This window comes from Homalodisca vitripennis, chromosome X (genome assembly GCF_021130785.1).
Source record: "Homalodisca vitripennis isolate AUS2020 chromosome X, UT_GWSS_2.1, whole genome shotgun sequence".
In the NCBI taxonomy this organism is placed as follows: Eukaryota; Metazoa; Arthropoda; class Insecta; order Hemiptera; family Cicadellidae; genus Homalodisca; species Homalodisca vitripennis.
In genome coordinates this window covers 66,281,203-66,297,387 of record NC_060215.1, presented here as the reverse complement: position 1 = coordinate 66,297,387, position 16,185 = coordinate 66,281,203, and the positions used below count along the sequence as shown (strand labels likewise).

General features: G+C 31.0%; 1 protein-coding gene across 4 annotated transcripts in view; it reads left to right on the top strand.

Annotated features, from left to right (window-relative positions):
* Positions 1-14,603, top strand: part of LOC124369104 (solute carrier family 41 member 1) — a 46,319-nt gene extending 31,716 nt beyond the window's left edge. For all 4 annotated transcript variants that reach the window (XM_046826847.1, XM_046826846.1, XM_046826849.1 and 1 more), the window contains exons 4-10: positions 624-803; positions 3,778-3,922; positions 5,535-5,681; positions 7,419-7,566; positions 11,850-12,055; positions 12,802-12,950; positions 13,967-14,603. In XM_046826847.1, coding sequence (XP_046682803.1) covers positions 624-803; positions 3,778-3,922; positions 5,535-5,681; positions 7,419-7,566; positions 11,850-12,055; positions 12,802-12,950; positions 13,967-14,143 — 1,152 coding nt within the window. In that variant the 3' untranslated portion in view covers positions 14,144-14,603. The remainder of the gene's footprint in view (positions 1-623; positions 804-3,777; positions 3,923-5,534; positions 5,682-7,418; positions 7,567-11,849; positions 12,056-12,801; positions 12,951-13,966) is intronic.
* Positions 14,604-16,185: the final 1,582 nt, after the last annotated feature.

Sequence of the window (16,185 nt, the reverse complement as noted above, 5' to 3'; positions counted from 1 at the left end):
AAATACCGTGATTACTCTACACTATCCAAAAGACCGAGCCCAAAGTATCGTTTGATACTTTATGATTTAAACGAAAGGACAATTATATTTTTAACAACGGTCACTTCAATCAGTGAAATCAATCAATTTAATGTTTGTAGACAAGAGTAATGATAACTGTCCTTTTTTCTCCTGCTCCATGCTTTATTTTTTAATATATCTTAAAATTTCGGGGGGGGTCCGGACCCCCTGGACCCTCCCCTTCGCTACGCCACTGATTTCTTGGCTATGAAATACTTCCATGTATTACATGGAAAAAACTATTCACTTTTTATAGAAAACATACTCCAGGCAAGAAACTGACTGATTGTTATTTTAGCGAAATGTTTGGTCATCATTTTAATATGGCTTCAATATTTATATTGGGGATATGAATTTATATTTCCTGATCATTTTAGTTAAAAAAAAACAAAAACTGACTGATTTTATATTTTTGGAAACTGTCAACAGATTATATAGACTAGATCAAGTGATTAGCATATTTCTCTATTTTTCTAAAGAGTTCTACATTACCTTAATGGATAATTTAAAATACATATTCATATATGTTTTAAAATTTAAAAGATGTTCTTTATTTGTTGTAGAAATGGAAAGTTTTTCAAGAAGTACCTGAAATAATAGTATTAGTACCAGCACTTTTAGGACTAAAAGGCAATTTGGAGATGACATTGGCTTCAAGATTGTCAACGGAGGCGAATCTAGGGAATATGGATGATAATAAGGAGCAATGGAGCATGATAACAGCAAACTTGATCCTTGTCCAGGTAACTTTGTCTACTTTGTTACTCACAGTATACTAATGGGCTCACCAATTAAATATTTTCACCAGATATTTTAAAGATCTTCGTTAAAAGTGCACATGCTCTATGCATTGTACACAAGGCTAGAGATAAATCTCAGGTACATCATTTATAAATCTTCATATGTACATTTCTGCAACCTTATCAGAAAAATTTCACAAAATTGTAATTGCTGTAATTAGTTCAGAAATGTTATTGGCCTAAGTTATTCTTTGTTATGTATTAATAGTACACATTCTTTTAAATCAAGTTTTTAACAATAAAACTGAATTTAGCAATTAAAATCTCATTAACTCTGAATTGTTAGTATGTTATCCAGACATGTTAGTTTTTTTTACTATCAATAATTAAATATTATTTATTCAAATTTTTATAGTGAGGCTCCAACTCACCCTCACAACTCATTAATCCCTCTACTTGCCAATGACACCTGATCAGTAGAACTGTCAAAAAATAATGGTTCCAAAAAAGTCCTCATGTTCAAGTACTTAAGGCATTAGGACAGTGAGGTCTTACTTATAAAAAGCTAATTGTGATAAAAAGCAGAACTCATGTGTATTTTTACGCTCCTTATCTTTGCACACCTGTCATGACACCTTTGTTTAACTTATCATCGTTTCTAGCAGTGCTTGAATTTTGCTTTACAGTACATTCAGTTATACATTGATATCTCATACATTCACACTGATATTATAGATCGATTCCCAGAAACTTTCTTCTTTGGCTAATTAATGTTTTGCTTATGTTTTCTACAGGGCTTATTTAGTACATTAAATCCAATTTCTTTTTTTTCTCAATGACATAACATTGTGCACTTTTTGACTCTTTATCAATGACATCAAAATTTTACAAATGATCTCTGAGACTATGAACTGCCAGCTCTGTCAGCTTCACTCACTTCAAATGCCTAAACCACAGGAAAACAGTTTTACATTAACTGATGAAAAACTGATCCTGCTTTTATTTGTTGTTCCACACAATATTGTTTTGTGTGATCAATGCTTTTTACTGCATAACTGTTTATTTCTACTGACTTATTTTTTTTTAGAAAAATGAAATTTCAATGTATTAATATAGATGTTTAGCTTCTCAACAGTAAAATATCTTGTCTTACATATTAGGGCCCTTTAATTAAACCCATCTTAAATATGCCACCATTTTATGGAACAAGAATCATAGTTGCATAGATGAGATGAATAAAACTATTTGGAACAAATTACTTTCCTAGATAAACAGGGTGTTTCCAGAAAATAGGTGATTTATCAGGAAAATAGGAATTTCAATGTCTGTTCTTTCATTCCATTGAGATGTAGTTGACTTTCATTGGTCTTTTTGGGACTTCTTTGTTAGTTTTTTGTTTTGAGTATTTGATCCATTCATTTTATATACTGGCATACAAAATTGAGTTTATATATCCTGCATACTTTCGATAAAGATTTCTTAGTGGCAAGTCAAAAGTTTGCACAGTACATGAAAGTGATAAATATGTATCTAAGGATTAATTCTGTACCATTTGTCTACTTTAACTTATCTGTTTAGTGTAGTATGTTTGGGCCTTAGGGATGATTTTACTCTTGAATCTTGACATTGGAAAAGTTCTATTGTTATAACTGTTGTCACAAATAGAAGTATTGTTTTGGTAGGAAACTAATAGGAGCTTCACTAAATTAAATTAAATGTGCTGTGCTGTACCACAAATTGAATAAAATATAATAAACAATGTTATAAGACAATTTGTAATTTTTTAAGTGGAAGGGAATTCCAGTGTTTTCTCCCTATGAGTTACTAGTATCTAGGTTATATTGATAACCTTATAAACTATCCATCCCACACAACTAAAACCTGTACATAATAAATATTACCAAAGCTAGAAACTTAATAACACAGTAGCTTAACTAGTGGTATCACTTTTATGTTGTTACCAAATCTTTAAATAATGATATTGTGATTAAGAAGACATTATGGCCTTAAAAACTTTTAAGGATATTATATATAATAATACGCAAAACAAGAAAAAAAAAGGATATTTTGTCTGACTCGAATTTGTTAATTGGTCCCAAATGAATCTCAAATATACTAGCATTAAATAAAGAGTGTTTATTATGTGACTATAATCTAATGCATAGAGATTTGCCAAATTGAGGCGGTAGCTGCTAGAAGGGCCTATCTCAAAAAACCATGTTTTGAGAAAACTGCATTTAAATGTTTACTCTTGGATTAAAGTAATTTATTTTTTATAATTTATTCACTTATTATATTTTTTTATTTTACAAACAGATTTATTTTTTATATTTCCACAGTGTAACTGAGTTTAATTACTTTTATTAACCCTACTACCAGCAGTAATAAAACCCTACATCGTATAACCTAGGCCCGACTGCCACTTTTGTTTCCGAACATTACGGTCCCACTGTTCAGTGCTAACTACTTTTCTCTTTACACCTTTTGAGTTAGATTTCAAAAGAAGTTCACCACTCATTTCTTCAGTATCTAACACCAATCTAAATAAAACACTCAAATACTACTTGTAAGCTACACAATCACGATACAAAACAACAAGAAGTGAGGTTATATTGTACAGCAGAAAACACAAACACACAGCCAGCTGATGCCACCATTTGTCTATGCTAGAAGGGCCTCTCGACACATAGAAGTTTAAATAGGTTTATCTTGACAACAAAGAGGAATATTTTAATGAGTGAGATGGAGGTTATACTTAAACATATGGAGAAAAAATATAAGCGATCTCCGCAAAAAGGGCCCATCTCGAGATAGGCCCTTCTAGCAGCTACCGCCTCAATTTCTAAGTGACCTAATTGCTTGTATTACTGAAATCACCAAGCTACGATACTGGAAAGTTACAAAATAATTGTATTAATATTATGGTTCATAACATTTCCTTATAAGAGAACTAATGGTGATGGATATTTGAACGCAGTGTCAAGCAACAGTAGTGGGACTGCTGTCCTCTGTTGTTGCTGTGCTGATGGTGGCTGGGCTGAGACAAGACTTCAATCTCCATCACACTCTGCTGCTCTGTGCATGCAGCACACTCACAGCTTCCATAGCCAGTTTTATCCTAGGTAATCAAGTGTTTACTAATACTATTTTGAAAAAATAAAACTGTTTTAAAACCTGTTAATAAAATTTATAATACACATTACTAGAATTTAAGTTAAAACTAATGTTATTTAGGAAATTTTCCCAGTAGGGATATATTATTCATATTGAGTCTTCATCTGGTCATTTGAATTGTTTATAAGATTTTTTATCTAGATTTGTCTATGTTTATTTGCCTTAGTTATCGTTTTCCAGGGAAAAGGGAAAAGATATATTACATATAAAATTCAAATCCACAAAGTTTTAACCTCTTTTCTTCAATCTTGCATTATATTTGATCAGTTATGGAGTGAAAGCTAATATTTTAAACCACACAAATTGACCAATAAAACTCCAAAAAATCAAGAACTTCTGAACACTTAATACAATTTTGATACTCTCAGTGTAAATTTTGAAATGTAATGAAATAATAATTGGTAAGCAAAGAACAGATTAATATTTAAAATTTTTGGGAATACCTAACAAGGAAGATAGGGAGGAAAGGGACTATTCATATTTAAAATTAATATTTCTATCTTATAGTAATAATTGAAAAAGTTTTAATTACACAAGAAATATTAAGCGGTGACAATTTTTATTGTATCAAGAGTGTGAGCATCAAACTACAATTGAATTAATTCAATAATCATTATTACAGTGAGAATCTTAAATTTGTGATTGATGTGTTAAGATTATTGAAAACAGTTTTATAAACTATTTAGAATCTTTTTCAAATGACTGAATTATAATATCTTGTATATCACAAAATTGTCTTTTAATTGTTTAGTCTACAGCAATTTTATCAGTTATGAGAATCATTATTTTATACCAAAAATATTATTACAAAATTTAAAACATTGTATAAAAAAATGTAGAAGAAAAGTGTTTAATCCCCAAAGCTTTTAAAGGAAATTATGTATGGATGTAAGAGTAAGTAACCTTGTTTTTAGAAATACGATTTCTACAGAAATAGAAATGAAATATCCAAATTTTTTTGTAGGTTTTTGTTTTTTATTTCACTTTAACGTGTTTTAAATAGTTATGGAATAAGGATAAAGTCTCTAATTTAGTGTTTAAAGCAACATGGAAATGGTAATAGACGAATTAAAAAGTTATTTATTATTTAGTGTATTATTTTTTATTTACTATTAAGTGTAGGTTGAGAGTTTACCGAATTAAAAGATGATTAAGATGATTTCAGGGAGTCTGAAAATTGGCAAAATTGTAATACATAATATATGCCTCTTACATCTAAATGGAGTTTTTAAAGTAATTTTTTATTTCCTTGTTGATCATTTATATTATTTACCTGCCGAAGGTTCGTAGACAGTGGTCAGAGCTTGCTGCTACAATTATTTTACTTTCTTAACAGTAAAAATGGCTGATAATTTTTTAATGAGCAATAAATCAATATTTAACATGTGAACTGTTTATATTCGAGTAATGTCTACAACTCCTGATCTCTGTCATAATTTTATATGATAATTTGTATTTATGTATATATAATTTGTATTTGTATGTGAATTAAACATGTATTAGATATAGTTTGTTTAAAGTACTATAGTGTGTATGTGACAGCAAAGTGGAAATTTTCAGGACTGGTAACTGCTGCAGTCATAGTATTGTCAAAGAAACTAAATGTAAATCCTGACAATATTGCTACACCGATAGCTGGTAGCCTAGGAGACATAACATCTCTGGCTCTACTGTCTATTATTGCTGACCTCTTTCACAGAACTTCAGGTTAGTGCTTGTTAGATTTTACAATTTCTCCATACTACCCAGTGGCAAATTTTGAGTGTATGAATTTATCATTAATGTATATAAAACCAATCTTTATAGTCTGCTTTACTTTTATATAATTACATAAAAGTAATTTAATCCTTTAAATCCATCTTGTGTAAATCAAGAATCTTAAATCTACCTAAGTTGCTTTCTTGCAATAAAAATAATTAATTTGGAACTTAAGTTGATCAAGCAGGAGTTTATTAAAAATACAATCTAAATAAATGTGTGGCACCGTGATAAATTAATTTTTATCGTTTGAAAGTGTGAATGGTATTTTATATTATGTCTGTTTTTAAATTTTGTTTTCAATATATACAACATGCACATTCACTACATGTATTCTTTAATCATTTGCACAAAAGACCTCAAATCAACATATGATTAAAAAATTTGTAATATTTATTTTTAAACACAAAACAACTTCCATTGTTACCTCCCCCATTCATGTCATAAAGCCTGCTAAATTTGTTTTATGTTGGTAATCCTAAAAAACCATACGTCATGTAGATGCAATTAGAAAACCCATGTGTAAACAGTGTAGTTCTTTTTTCATTTTTATTTTGAAGCAATTATCCGACTGATGTATATAATTTTATTCTTCACTGCATTAAATTGTGCATCTCTTGTATATAACAAATTTTTAATTCTTTGACATATGTGTTCATGGACTGAAATATAAAAAGTGAGTATAAAAACATTTTATTTGATATTCTCAAAGTTTTTCAAGACTACATGTAACCAAAATTATGATAAGTGTTAATAATATTTTTTATTTCTTTCTTTAAAAAAGTATATATAAGACTTTATATTTTAATAACTATTTATATTTTTGCAAATTTAAAAACTTCTTGCTGTAACCATATAAACAGCCTAGAATTTTAGGGAAAATTACCAGCAATTAGAAGGTTAAGCCTGTCCATTGTTGTGTTCCCGAGAAGGACAATATTCTCTATTTCTCCTCTCTTCTGAGTGTGGGGCCACTTAAACGTGGAGTCTGGTGCAATCTAAAGGCACCCCACAAAAATAACCCTGTCGCAAAAAGAAAATAAGAGAACCCTGTCACAAATACCTAGGGGGCATAAAATGGATTTTGTTTGCTTTTACTAAGTTAATGCTAAGTCAGAGTGCAGACTCGTTTTTTGGTTTCCAATCTGTTACCACACATAGTGTCTTGCAGAGAGATTTATTTTCAGAACAGAGATTTTTCCTCATGACACTTAGCGGTTTAATCAGTTTCATCATTTCTCTAAAATGAAATTGGAGATAAAGATGTGGTTGCCCTTTAAAACATTGTGGAAACTAAGGAACTCCCACAAGAAAAAGATCATTATTTACAATCTTTCCTTTTTTAAATAATTGTCTGCAATATTCCTGATTAATCTTGGCATGTTTTGAGTTGTCTGGATTGCTTATTTTGTCCAAGATCAGAATAGATTTGATTGATGGTTTGAGACCTATGTTGACCTTTGATAACCTTTAAATCCATCATTCAGCTTTATCAACTATGATGTATTATAACATTTTTTCAACTGTGATAGACTGAATTTTTACAATATGTTGTTATTGTCCTTCTGAGAATGATAAATTATATGTTTTGGTCATAGAGAAAATTCAAGGTTTGGGTATAAAAAATATAAAATTCATTATAAAATATAATGTTACTTTGTAATCTCATAATATGTTTTGTTACAGTTGATAAGCCGTTACTTCCTGTAGTCGTTATAGTTATATATATAGCTGTTATGCCTTTTTGGTATTGGATCTCCAAAAATAATAAGTACACCAAGGCCGTCCTCTATAATGGTTGGACTCCAGTGGTCAGTGCAATGCTTATTAGCACGTGAGTACCTTTGTTTTTAAATATAACTACTTCCTGAAATAGATATTTCAGAATACTATAAAGACTGAAAATGTAATTAACACATGTCTTAACTTAGTGTATTTTTTAATATTTACCTTTTATGATGTATGTTGATCAAGATGATGGTGCGGGCTTTAAGTAGTTCGCACTAGTCTTACCGAAAAAGAAGAGCGGGTTATCTGTAGCTTGCTTTTGTTATAGTGTTTATGAGTCACAAAACAACATAAAAACATAATTTTCTATGTTAACATATGTCCTGTGACCTTTCTACAAATATTTTATGCTGTCATGTATATCTTTTTCATCTGGTAACAAGCTGTCGCATCATGTCACTCCATTTGTATCATCAGACAGGTGTTGTATTATATATTTGTGTATAATTTTTCAAAAAATGACGATCAGATTTTGTACTCTTATAGAAAATAAAGTAAGAAACTGAAAAATATTTCCAACATTTAAATTATTTTTTATTCTTATAGTAAACTAACGGTAAACATTAAAAAATTAAAACAAAAAAAGACAAATTAAAACTTTTTACATTTTTGCACCCAATTAAATTATTATTGTTAAATGATATTCTATTGTAGACAATTGTGTTACGAATAATAGGCTGAAAGCGATATGTATATAATTTCTAATACTATGCTTATGATGTATTTATAAAATATGTATATTTTCTATATTTTCATCTATGTCTTCTTCAGTACACCATTCAGAAAAAAGTAATCACTTCAAAAGTATGTATCTGAAAAAATTAAAAACATTTTTGCTCTCCTAAAAGGATTAAAAACATTTTTGTTTTGTTTTTCACTTACTGACTGACAATTCAACTGAACATAGATTGGACAGTATTATATTTGATTTCCCAAGCTACTTCCTCTTGTTAGCAATATACATGTACATAGCAACCCATCCATCACTGGTTGTCTACTGCAATAAATGCTGGGTTTCTGAAGTCGTGCATTTAGGCAGTCAGTAGCCTTTATTGTAAAAAATTTGGACATAATCGAAGACAACATAAGACAAATAAGGATAAACAAAGTATATTTTAGTTTTGAACATTTCAAGAAAATCTTTCTTATAATTTTCAAGATTTTCTAAACTTAACCTTTCCAGCGTTATTGACGCGGATCCGCGGAGGGCCACTACAAGCTCAAAACGTTATTGCCGTGGATCCGCGTTTTTGCATTCTTTATTTTCTTACTGCTATGTTAGTTGAATATTTTGCTGTTAGATGGTTCTAGTCGTCATGCGACATACAGACGGGTTGCCCTGCCTCGAATTCTGTTACAATGGGAGTGGCAGTTGCTTCTAATTGGCCAAACACTGTCTAGCGGGCGTGGCCCCGCGCCTTTCACAAAGTCATTGACGGGAGCTCCCGTCAAGGCATCTAGCCAGTTGTTAGTGAGAAGCGTCCGGTACACGCATATGTATTTCGGTTATCGCTAATTTTCTGTTGTGTCTTATTCTTTTTAAAGTAAATTATTCATATTAAATACAGCAGTTTTCCAGTATTTATTTAGTGTTTTTTACCATTATTCGTGTGAATGGCCTATCGAGACGATTCGGAATTTGAAGATTTGGTAATTCTGAGCAATTACTTGGTCAACCCCAAACTTTTTAATATTTTACTACGGTCATAAGGATGTTATCACAAAGCAAGAAACATAATTCAAGCCCTGCAAGGCTGTCCTACACGTTGCCGAGCGATAAGAAGGTTCAAAGTCCACGCGATAACAGTGGCTTGCGGGAGACGCGTGGAATGTCAGTTGTGACAGCCCGCCACTAAATAAACACTCTTTGTCTACTTTTGTATTTTTCTAATTTTATTGGTTTGTAATATAGTATACGTTTATCTATAAAACTGTGTTTCATTCCCATACTTACTGAATAAATTATAAAAATATTAGTGACAACTACACTGCTATTCTACGATATTCTCAAAAGTTAAAAATTATCCTAGGTAATCCAAAAAAGGCTAAACGAATTTTATTTACCGTTAAATAACTCTATTTTGACATACAGAAACGAAAATAAATTTAACTTTACACATTGGAAATTTAAAAAAAATTATAACTTTATCAAAGATCAGGTCTAATTTTTCATGACGCTTAAAGGGTTAATAAATATTGGTTTTGATCTAAAACTAAAATTTAGTTTACGTCTAAAAACAATAATAAAAAAAAAAATAGATTCTAGTAATTTGTATGAAATTTTCAATACTAATAACCCATTCAATAGTGTCAATCACATAAACAAATCTTCCTCAAAACTTATTTTTTAGTTAAATTTTAATTTTGACTGACATTCCATTGCTCTGTGGTTGCCAGAAATGAGCTAAATGTAATATCTTGTATTTACAACTTAGAAAGCTTGTGTCATATTGTGACACTGTTTATAAAAGAAATAAAGCACGGCAGCACTGTCTTTTATATATCTGGGGCAATATTTCACAACTAAGGAACATCTAAACAATAAAAAAATTCAATTTTATATAAACACATTTCAGTAGGGTGTGGTTTTTATTTATACATTACAAATCCAATGTCATTAATAAATAGATTCATGCGAAAACTTAAAAGTATTATTCATTGTAGAAGTCTCAGGAACTCATCCAAGGTATATACAGGATTGTTCAAAAATAATTGTAGTTCTTTCTTGAGGATTTTTCATGTCAGACCTCGAAGATTACTTGGTAACAGGTTCTTTAGTTTACACATGATGTAGGATAGTTTTCTTGAACAGGGCTGTTTAGTGTCGGGAGAGGGTTTATCTTGCTCCATGTGGGAGATTGTGATGGGTTTGATTGTAAGAATGAGCATCCTGGGTTGTATTGTAAGAGTGAGCATCCTGGGTTGTATTGTAAGAGTAAGCATCCTGGGTTGTTTCAAGTTGTTGAGGTTGTGAATATGAAGGACTACATGAAAGGATGTAGAGGCTAGTAACTGTCAGAATGCCCGGTGTTTTGAATTCCTGTTTATAACTTTCTCCTTAATGAAGATCACCTAGCCTTCGAATGCCCTTTTTTTATTAATGAGGACTCTCAAGATTACTAACTAATGATCTACTCCATCCTGCAATCCCATATCTCACGTGGGAATCAACTAGAGCATAGTAAGCAATCTTGGCAGCCTCTAGATTGCTGATCCATTTTTCCATTTTATTTGTCTCACCACATTTACTCCAGTGCTCATCTTTTTACATACATTATTGCTCATTACATGTAAGATTTTGATTTAGAGTGACTCCTATAAACTTTAAATTTGATTCTTCCAGTATTTTTGGGACATCAGGTTTTATCACTAGTGTGGAGTCATCAGCATACATGAAGCAGGTGTGTTTTGATTTTGGATGTAGTTAGGGAAGTTGTTTATTAGAAGTATGAACAGGATTAGGCCAATAACAGCCCCTGAGAGACACCTCGTGTCAGTGGTTGAGGGTTTGGCATGTATTTATTTAGAGACAATCGTCTATTGTGTGTTACACCTCTACTACATGTTGTCGATCCTCAAGGTAGTAGACAAACCAGTCATTCATTGGCTACTTCTCTGATTTCTTGTAGCTTTAGCTATTTGAAGTTATGTTGTGGCCCAGACAGTAAAATACTTTACTGTAATCTAGAAAGAGACCAATAATGTACTTTTCATTGTCAATTTCTTAGAATATGTGTTGTAGCAGGCTGATAATTGCTGTGTTGGTTGATCTTCCCTTTAGAAATCCATGTTGGTTGGGAATAATAGGATTATTTTGTTTATGAAAATTTAGCAGTCTGAAGTGCAATTTTTTTAGTCTTTTTGGAAAAGGTTGAGATTAGTGAGATCGGCCAGTATTTTTTCAAGAGTAGAGGTTGATCCCTTTTTATGTCTCAGGTATACTTTAGATAGTTTGAGTGCTGAGGGAACAGGTTTGAGTGCTTTTTAAAGGCAAGAGCTAATGCAGAATCACAAATTTACTTAAATAATTGTATTATTATATAGTTTAAAAAATAATAACAGGAATATTGAGTGCTCTCTGTTCTCAAGATTTTTTTATTGAATAAAAATGCAGTTTCATAAATTATTATTTTGTAGATTTTTTTTTATTATACCATTTTTTACATTTACTTGACTATCTTTAATACATTTTTCAGTGCTACAAAGCAATTCTGTATATGTCCTATGATCTGACAGATCAACGTTATCCTTCTTCTGTATAATGATTATTATATAGGTTTTGTTTATAAATTAATCTGTAGTGAAATTATATGATTGTATTGATTGCAGATTCGGAGGAATGATACTGGATGTGATGGTGGACGCTCATAAGGGAGTAGCAGTATTCCAACCCGTTATAAATGGTGTGGGAGGTAACCTGGTTTCCATCCAAGCTAGTAGGCTCTCTACAGCATTGCACCAACAAGCTGAACTAGGTTCGCTGCCAGATCACCTCCCTGTCACTATCACACCATGGCAGGCATTCTTCTCAGATAGTAAGAATGACATTTTATTATTATATTGCTGTTTACTAACTGTGGAAATTGAGAATTGTATATTTTTTAATGGAGTTTAAATCGGTTATCAAATTATTTAGGCTAACTACATTCCAGTATTACAATATATAAAATTTAACCAATATTTGTCATAAACACAATCGTGAAAATATTAATTAAATATTTTGCATTTAGGAATAGGTTTAAAAATTAATCACATACCCAGCTACATAATTAATGTTGAAAGGTTAAGACCTATCAAATAATTAAAAGTGTTATGACATTAAAATTGCTTTTATGTTAAATGGTGTAAAGCCAATATAAAAAATTACATTGTAACAGATGTTTTATTTTATTCCTTACTGATATGTGTATGTACTGATTCTGCAAGAGTGGACCTTGTACATATTATTATAAATATGAAGGTATTAGGACTTTTTAATGTTGTGTAAATTTTGGCCATCTTTATACTTTCCCACCCTGTTCTCTTAATGGATTTAAATTTCTCAGATACGGTACTCTTAAATGACAATTGAATGAAATACAAAAGCTCTATGTATTATTGTTATTCAATCTTATTTATGAACAGTGAATCATAATCAAAATAGGTCATCTATTTTTCTAAATAAACTAATACCTTAACATTTGAATTGTTAATGGTTGGCGGAAAAATGGAAAGTAAATGTGTTCTGATAAATATTGTAATATATATGGTTACATATTTTACCTAGGACATGTGTTTACAGGGGCTCATGCACTAACGGCTCGAGTGCTAATGTTCCTCATGGTTCCTGGCCATATCATATTTTCCTACCTCATAAATTACATCCAGTTTGAAGACCAGTCTCTGACGTTTACATTTCTGGCCACGTATCTCCTAGCAGCAGCTGTTCAGGTATTTCAAACATTTAATTTATTAGCTTTCTTAGGGTAACCTAGTAACCATTTTTGTCCTAGTCAAACTGCTTGATTTTAAAAGTGAGTTAGCTTTTTGATAGTTTCCAGAATCTTAGCTGTTTTATAATATTTAAAAATTCTGAGAATTCATGAAATTGTAAAGCTGCATCCACACTGGGTAAACATTGACGATGAATATGTTCGTCAAACTAAACATGTCTTGAAAAAAGTATTTGCCAACCATTTAATTAGACCTTTGTCAAACAAATTGTAGTGTTCGCTCTGAATTCAGTGTTTGAGTTGTCAGTAAAAATGGATGTTGGTGTGCATCAGCATTTACTTGCTTGTACTGTTGTTTCTGCTGCAAATGTAGTCATCAGCTATCAACATTGTTGATTCTGTTGACAGGTGCAGTTATTAAGAAGACAATAACGAATATAGTGGTGGATTTGACAGATGGTTGCCTTTTCTCCAACTTAACTTGAATTTCAAACTCAGGTTTTGAATTGCTAAGAACATTAATAGGTCTTGAAATTACAAAACAGAATACAAATTGAAAATTAATAAGTGGATAATATCGAATAGCAGTTAAATTGGTTTTTGGTGAATTATGACTCAACATTTGTTTTACAGTTGTTTACAATATTCAAACAGAGTATATCAGTCCAAGTTTCCTGAGTTTCCTCTTTATGAAAAACTATTTTTCTCAAGCATAGACATTGGTACAATTTAAGTGTCAATATTTACAATATTTCAAACATCCTGTAATTCAGTCATGTTAAACTCAAAGCAAAAAGTGTAAAAACAAATATTTTATGAACAGATTTACAGGAAGACAGAATTTTTACTAAACAATTCATAAATGTATTTCCCATATGTAAATTTCTATCTTCAGTGCTAGCAATTGAATTAGAACTGAATTTTTTTAGTAGCTGTAGACTGTGACTGAATTTGAAATAATGATCACAATGCTATGTACAGACAATATAATGTGTTTTGTTACTATGTGTGTAGGTGGCAGTTCTCCTGTATATCGCCTATATTTTGACTCACTCCTTCTGGACTCATAAAATCAACCCTGACAACAGCACCATCCCATATCTGACAGCTATTGGAGACCTCCTTGGCATCATACTGCTGGGCCTCACTTTTGAGTTCCTTACCTTCATTGGGCAGCCTATGATAAACTAGATAGTTTAGAAGGAAAATTAAGCAATTTAATGACTGTGATTTTGCCTTGGTGCATGTTAGCTGAAATATATATTTAGAAAGTTTTAACATATCTTTTATTACTTCTGTAGATAAATACAGAATAAATTCATAATTTGGACAAAAATCATTTATTTCATTAAAATAACTGTACATAAAATAGTTTTGAATTGTAAATTATTAAAATTAATGAATGCTTTCAGTAGGCAATTAAAATTATCTGAGCCAGACTTACAATACATTCTTAGAAATATATTTTCTATCTTACCACACATTTCTGTGTTATGTACTAATTCTGGCCAAATGTGCGTTATAAGAGAGTGTATTCTCCTCTTATTTTTTACTTGTTTGTAAATTATAATATTCTGTGTATGTTACTTAAACAGTTAAATATGCTCATTTTACATATATGTATTATTTTAGTAAAGTTAATTTAAGCATATTTTAATGTTTTTAATTCCTTTGTCGTATACAAAAAAAACATAATTATATATATATAGAAGGAAATAATCAATAAGCAAAAATGGTTATTGATTATCATTTGCCTTTTATAAGAAAACAGAAATCTACATTACATCTCATTTGTATTTAGTGCTACTAGTAATTTCCCATGGACCATAGTAGTTAACCTTTGCTATTTCAGATTACAATTAAATTGTGATCACAAGTCACAGCTTGATTTTTAGAGCAAAAATATAAGGTACTTTGGGATTATACCGACCACACCCAGACATGAATCGTAATTTGATTTTGCTTCTACTACTTACTAGATTAGCGTAGAATAATATTTCGTCAATATAAAACAGGAATTGTCTTATCGCAAACCCCTCCCCATCCTCAGACAGAGGTCAAAGTCGAGCGGTCTAGTAGATAACGTGATTGCAAGAGTCTCGCCGCCCGTTCAGCTGGTCGCTTTGCTGTACTTCTGTGTTTTACCCCTACATTTCTCCAAACACAAAAATTCAACAAAAACAAACATTACCAAACAAAAACTAAATTCTTTATTGAAAAAAAAAACACTCACAACTTGTTTTTATTCTTGATCACACTTCGCCACCCAAAATGCGAGTGCCTCCGGCCTGAAGGTGCTGCCGAAGCCCGCGCTGATGTCAACGAAAGAAAAACATCCCTCGAGATAGTATCAATCAGTAAAATATCAAATTCTAGAGGGGCTGATCAGAAATATAAATTGAATTGTAATGGAAAGGCAATTATGTACCGTGCAAAAAAACTTAGATAATCATGTGATGCCACGCGGCCTGCCATAAACGGGATTCTCGAGAAAGATAAGATAACAGCGACAACAATACCAATCACAATACCTGGAAATGCTTGTAAGTTTGTAATTTTGTAATTAAAGAGTTGTTTTTTCCTTCTATAATGTTTGTTTCTATAAATTTATATTTTTGTGTTCTTCATACTGGTGAGGTCGGTATAATCCCCAAGTACCAAATATAATAATTAAAATATAAATGCTAAATAAATAGATGATGTGTTGTACATAACGAGAAATACCTTTAACATCTTCTACACCCATGAATGAGAAATCTTAACCATTTTGGAGAGAAAATAAATGAAAAATCAAGCAGTGATTGGATTGTGTATAGAATTTTGATAAACATTTTATTTCAACGTTCTTTATTTGCACTGGTAAATAGTGGTCTCAAAAAATTACAGTTTACAGTGATTGTTTAGTAACAGTGTTTGCCTTTATTCAGGCAGAGAGTACTGTGGTCATACAGTGATGGTGTATAACGGTCAGGACTAAGGTTTGTTATTACTCCCACATTCATCATGGCATAAGAGAAAATTAACCTTAGAACTGGCATTGGTAAACCTCTTTACTGGCAAGGTGTTTACTGGTAATTTTACAGAATACATTTTTATTTTTATTTAATTTCCACTGCTAAGTAAAAAGTTTGACATTTTAGGAAAAAATACAATTCTTTACATTTCCAAATTTATTGAACACTTAATAAAATTTTAGCTGCATTCATATGGGTGAAAATTTACATATTTACATA